At 39.3% G+C, this 6,773-nt stretch overlaps 1 protein-coding gene across 1 annotated transcript; it reads right to left on the reverse strand.

Annotated features, from left to right (window-relative positions):
• Nucleotides 1–3,123: 3,123 nt before the first annotated feature.
• Nucleotides 3,124–3,984, reverse strand: LOC122316234. The gene has a single exon (XM_043132768.1). The coding sequence runs from the start codon at nucleotides 3,982–3,984 to the stop codon at nucleotides 3,124–3,126; it is 861 nt and encodes a 286-aa protein (XP_042988702.1).
• Between the last annotated feature and the right edge of the window lie 2,789 nt (nucleotides 3,985–6,773).

A 6,773-nucleotide genomic window follows, 5' to 3' on the forward strand; every position in this document is an offset into this window, starting at 1 on the left:
AACCAAAACCCTAAACGGTTTCCCCAAGCCCTAAAGTTAGCCTTCAAACCCTTTTTTATCCAATTTCTAGCATTGTATTTAGTCACTTGATTAAATTACTTCCACATGCTATTAATTCACAAAATTCTTGTTATGACATAATTATCCAACCAAACCCGCATTAAACCCCAAATTGAAGCCCACTTGGTTGATTTTAAGATGATGTTATGAATATGTTAGAAGTAAGATTTGATTTTTGGAATTCTTAGAGATGTTTTGATTTAGGGTCAAACCTTGTGATTCAAGTGTTTGCTATTTGTTAAAAAATTTGGATCCTTTTACAAAAAGTTTGGTTTTGATGATTTTGGTTTAAGCATGAGTTTTGAAGTTTGAAGGAATTGCAACAAAAATCAAGAGAAATGAGCTATGGATGTTAGCCATAGTGTGTTTTCCATAGTTGTGATTTGTTTTAAATTTTTCTGAGTTGATATTTGAATTTAGGAAAAAAATTTATACGAGAAATGTAGGTTTTGAAAATTTTTGGAGTTAGGATGTGAAATCCTTTTTTTTTTTTTTTTTTATAGGAAATATCAACCTTTCATTAAAAGAAGCCCCACATAATTGCAAAAAGCACATCTAGTTCAGCACCCGTACCATGTTGGAACAGAGCCAAAGCTACTTGCTGAACTGTCAGATAAGTCTCAAGATGCTGAATTAAAGGAACAAGAGAAGACCAGCATGGGGAAACTATAGGACAAAAAATTAAGGCATGTGATGTTGTCTCAACTTGCTGGGTGCAAAAACAGCATGGGCCTTCAATAAGAATGTGTTGCCGAAGAAGGTTCTGTTTAGAGGGAAGAATATCCCTACATGCCCTCCACGCGAAAACCTTTATCTTGTTGGGGACTCTCATCTTCCACAAGGCCTTCCACAAAGATTGTTGTTGCCTAGCATTAGAGCACTCACCTCTACAGCCCTGAAGTTGAGTTTTGAAAAATCTATAGCAGCTTTTAATGCTAAATCTACCACTTCTTTCACAGGACCAAATCATTTTATCAGGTTGCTCATTTGGGAAGATCAGAACTTTTAAACTATCAACAGAAGCATCCTGAAGAACTTCTGGAACTAAAACAGCTTCCTTCATCAAAGATTGATGGCCCGGAATCCAGGGGTGCTTCCAAAGTTTAGTGGTTTTACCATCACCTATTCTCCAAGAGCATCCATGACTCATCAACTCCGTCACCTCCCAAATACCACGCCAAGTGAAAGAAGGGTTTCTTCCTAAACCAGCAGCTAACAAATCTCCTTGGGGGAAATACTTTGCCTTAAAAATTTTGTGAAGCAAAGAGTCTGTCTCATTCAAAATCCTCCACCCTTGTTTGGCTAACAAAGACAAATTGAACACCCGTAAATCCTTGAAACCGAGACCCCCTTTCCCTTTTGGTTCACACATTTTTTTCCAGCTCATCCAAGCAATTTTCCATTCCTCCTTTCTCTGGCCCCACCAAAATCTAGACATCATAGACTCTAAATCTAAACAAAGAGAGATAGGGAGAAGGAAACAACTCATAGAATAGGTTGGGATCAAAAGAGCTACTGCCTTAATCAAAATCTCACACCCCCCTGTGATAACATAGACTCCTTCCAACCCTGAAGCTTCTTCCAAACCCTTTGTTTTATTTCATCAAAAGCCTTAGACTTCACTTGACCAACGGCAGGAGGAAGGCCCAGATATTTCTCATAATTTTGCACTTCCGATACACCCCATAGGTTCATCAACTCAGCTTTTGTATCTCTGGACACATTGCCACTGAAAATCATGGAAGTTTTCTCCATATTAATTTTTTGGCCCGAAGCATATTCATACTTCTCCAGCAGCGCTTTGATTTTTCTGTTCTCAGCAACATTAGCTTTGCAAAAGATAACGCTGTCATCAGCAAACAACAAGTCATTAATGGAGGGCGCATTCCTACAAATTTTGATGCCTGAAATCTCCTTGCGAGTGGCTGTAGCCTTCAACAAAGCTATCAGACCCTCAGTAACAAACAAGAAGAGATAAGGGGATAAGGGATCCCCCTGACGAATCCCTCTGCTTGGGACTATACAGCCCTTTGATGCTCCATTCACTAAGACTGAAAAAGAGGAGGATTCAATAGAAGACATGACCAAATCAACAAACCGAGAATTAAACCCCAACATACCCATCACTTCCTTTAAGAAACCCCATTCAACTCGGTCGTATGCTTTACTCATATCGAGTTTGAGAGACATAAAGCCTTTTTTTCCTTTCTTCTTCATTCTCAAAAAATGGACTAATTCATAAGCTACAAGCACGTTGTCCGAGATGAGACGACCAAGCACAAACGCACATTGAGAATCTAAAATGATCCTTGGCAAGAATTTCTTGAGTCTATTAGCAATGACCTTTGAAATAAGCTTATAAAGCACATTACATAAACTAATAGGACGAAAGTCAGCCACTTTTGTTGGATGCAACTTCTTAGGAATCAACATGATAAAAGTATGGTTTAAGGAGGGGGGCATCATACCAAAGTGTAGCACATCCAGAATAGCAAGAGAAACTGACTTACCTAGAATAGGCCAGTAGTTCTGATAAAACAAAGGTGCCATCCCACCGGGTCCCGGAGCTGAAGCAGGTTCCATTTGTTTTAAGGCTGAAAAAACCTCAGACTCAGTATACGGCTTGGCTGAGTCTTCATTCATCTCACCTGTCACTTTTCCTACCAAATCCCCTAGGAAATCACTCGTTTCTCGTTGAGAAGAAGCTGAGAAAATATTCCTGAAATATTCGACTATCAATTGGTCTCGCTTTTCCCCAACCTTCCATTCTCCAGCATCATTCTGCAGCTTGTCAATAAAGTTCTTTCTCTTTCTGTGAGAGGCCTTTAAATCAAAAAATTTTGAGTTTTGGTCCCCCTCTCTCAACCATAAAGCTTTCGCTCGCTGTCTCCACATAATTTCATCCCTATTTAACCATTTATGGACCTCATTCCTGGCATGATTATGAGCTGCTTTACTCACACCCATTGGATCACCATCTTGTAGGAATTGAAGATGCTCTTTCGTCTGCTTCAGCTATCTCTGAACATTCCCAAAAACCATGTGGTTCCATGCTTTAAGTCTCTACCCACATACCCCTATTTTTTGCATCACATCTTCCATCTTGTTTCTTCCAGCAAAGAGAACCCAAGTGTCTTGTACAATTTTATCACAACTTGATTCCCCAATCCACATAGCCTCGAATCTGAACACTCTATTAGTCCTCCTCTTAGTTTTACGAATCTCAGAAGCCAAACTAATTGGAATGTGATCTGAATAGGCTGCTCCTCCGTGAACCACTTCAACTTGCGGAAACAACACCCACCACCGGGAATTCCCAAAGAAACGATCTAATCGTTCGCATACTCTAGATTCTGGGTCACGCCCATTACACCAGGTATATTTAGGACCTCTAAAACCAATGTCCCAAAGAGAACAAGCATCCATCGTCTGCCTAAAATCATTCATTTGGCTCTGCGACCTATCCCTTCCCGCCAACTTCTCATGACTAAACAGAATTTCATTAAAATCCCCAAAAACCAACCAAGCCTCATCATCTCGGTGACACAAAGAGCGTAGTAAATCCCATGATCTCCATCTCTGAGAAGCATCAGGATTACCGTAAAAACCGGTAATAAAATACTTCAAAGACTTAGAAACATTCTCCTCAACACAAGCATCGATATGATTCTTTGAGTAACTCAAAATAGAAAGATTAAAATCCTTGCCCCACAACAGAGCAAGACCCCCACTATTACCCTTCCTATCAATTGCTAAGCAATTCACAAAACTAAGAGAAAACTTGCACCGGTCAAAATCACGTACTGTCAAATGTGTTTCCTGGAGAAACACTATATCGAGAGCTTCCTTCTTTATTAAGTCGCGAAGGACCCGAATGCCACGTGGGTTCCCAAGCCCACGGGCATTCCAACTGAGGCAGTTCATGGCTCTCGGCAGTGCTGGGACCCAGCCACCGCCGTTGGGAAATCATGAACAACCTCCGACTCAACGATCGGAAGAGGAGACACCATCGTCCTCTTAGCATCTCAGACCTCTGTTTCCCCATCTTTCACAATTACTTTCCTTTTTCTTCCTGAAGGCAGACGTTTGGGGGATACTGAAATTGGAGATGTTGGTTTGTCAAGAATAGAAAGACATTTCCACTTACGACCCTCCAAGACGTTGGGCTTACTACGTCTAGACCCCGCTGGGCCCTCCTGGGCCTTCGGCTTAATGAAATCCACCTTAGCGCCAGGATTGTTTAAGCCCATTTCCACAGCATTACCTAAGTCTAGCGAAGATTCTAGGCTCACCTTTTGAATAACCGAATCCTCTCTTTGTAATTCTTTATCCACTGACATCAACACATGCATATCATCCGCCTCTGTTTCCTTGATAACCACCTTCGTAACCGCTTTCTTCGAATCAGCAACCATCGTTGGAATCACAGAATCGTGGACCTCCGTCATAGTCACTGAAGCTACACAAACTGTCCAAGATTTTCGCCTGGATCTGAACCCGAAGAACCATCCTGCCTATTTTGTGAATCCAGAGGAACAGAGGCATCCGCCTTATTTTTATCAGATTCTTAAGTAACTTCCCGGTGATGCTCGCTGATAAAGGGTTAGAATTGCATAATTAAGTTGTTTAAATGAATGATTTATTTTATCAAATAAGGATTGAACACTTAATTATGCATCAAATTCTAATATTGAATGTCAAATTAATTGATGCCAATATTTTTTGCACATCAAGGTCTCATATTTGCCCTTGAAATATTTAAACTATGATACCAATTCATTTATATATTGTAGGGCATTTATGGAAGGAAAGAAAGAATGGGACTCAAATGCAAGCACCACTCGGCAATACATATATGTAGAGGACATCACATGCACGTTGCAACACAGCAACCATGCAGCAGACCAATTATTCGAACCAGCCAAAAATAGATGCACATGCAGATGCAGAAATAAACTAGTTGGACCGAAAAGCTGGAAGAAGAGCAAGACATTTACGGAAAAGGTGTGTTGTGCGTGATTGAAGGAGAGTAGAATCAACAACCGAAAGATCAACAAGAACAACTGGAAGACTAGCTGGAGTGAGACAGCTTGAGTGTAGCTGGAATTTAAAGTATTGATTGGCACCGACTTGTGATATTGCTGGACGAAAGGTGAGCTGAACGTGGGCCATTCCAGTCAAAGAATCGGTACATGATTAGAATGAGATATTCCTTATGTGAGAGAAGCAGCCGGTGGATTAATTTGATTGGAGGGAGTTAGGATGAGTGAAAGTGCCGTATGTGAAAAGAGAAGGAGGAGTAGTGCAGCTAATTTTCTTAACCTTTATTCTTCACTTTCGGTTTGGCAGCAAGAGGTGGAGAAATTGAATTTTTCTTCTCTCTTTTTAATTCGGCTAGCAGCAGATTCTCAAGGATTTCTTTTGGCCTTACATTCGAGCAGCAAATTGAGTAGAGATTGGTGTGTGAAGAAAGTGAGGTGCCATGATTAAAGGGAGAATAAAGTAATGGATGAAGGAGAGGGGAACATGGAACCGAAATTAAGGAAATTGATTGATTTTTCAAGAGGCAAGTGGGGTTGTTCGGCTATTGCATTTTCTGCTATAAATAGAGGTTGGTTGAAGAGAGGCAGGGACACGGAGGAAGAGGGAAGAAAAGAGGAAAGTCATGAGAAAGGAAGAGAGCAAATTGGTTTCTTAGTCTTTATTGGTGGGAATAAATTCATGTGTTGGAATTAAATAGAGTAGGAACTTGTGAGTGTAGAAAGGGACATGTGAAGTGGTTGGAGTTGTATTTCTTTTCGCTTATTCATGTTTTTCTAATGGCATTGGGCTGCAACTTAGTTTCAATTTCTGTTTTATGCATTTTAATTATGTTGTGAACTTTATTCTTTCAAGGTTGACTAGATTCTAAATTTTGTTGTTTCTAAAATTGTTACCTAGTATTTCTTGTATTCCATTTTAGTTTTCTAATGAATAATATTTATATGATTTCTATAGTATTTGTAATAAATATGTTTGGCTAAATTTTCATACTAAGGTTAGAGGTGAAGTTTAATGATTTACATATTGTTTCCGAATCGACGTAAAATCTATTTTGCGAGTTTGATTGATTGAAAGTTTTTATTTGAAAATTTTGATTATCTATATACTCGTCTTGATTCATTGTGATTTCCGAATACAGTGAATGCTTGAGGAATCCCTGTGGTATTCAAATAGATTTGTAAATGTTTTAACCATCAATCGTTTACGCTCAATCATAAGCGTCTGTTTTTCTCGATCTTAAATGCTAAATCTACCAATTAAACGGAATCATTATTCTAGTTTAATTGTAGTAAATTGATCGGAAACAATATCATAAATCATTAGACGGATCCTCGAAACCTTAGTCTTTTTCCATTTATTTTATCAATCTTCATTTGATAGTACGTTTCTTTTAGTAATTTTGTTTCATTGTCTGAATTTATTTCTTTATCACAAAAGTCAATCCCTGTGGATACGATCCTGTAAGATACTACAACGCCTGTATACTTGCAGGTAAAACTGCACTAGATTTTTGATTCATTAATTTGAGTCAGAGTTTAGTCGCAACACTCGCGTCTTGTAAATTGTATTCTAGCACGCAACCAGTTACCATAAGGGAATCCTTCCTCCCCAGCGCTGTGCTGTTGATCTTTCCATTTCACACACTCCGAATGATTATGATTCAATAGACC

This window comes from Carya illinoinensis, chromosome 7 (genome assembly GCF_018687715.1).
Source record: "Carya illinoinensis cultivar Pawnee chromosome 7, C.illinoinensisPawnee_v1, whole genome shotgun sequence".
NCBI classification, from domain to species: Eukaryota; Viridiplantae; Streptophyta; class Magnoliopsida; order Fagales; family Juglandaceae; genus Carya; species Carya illinoinensis.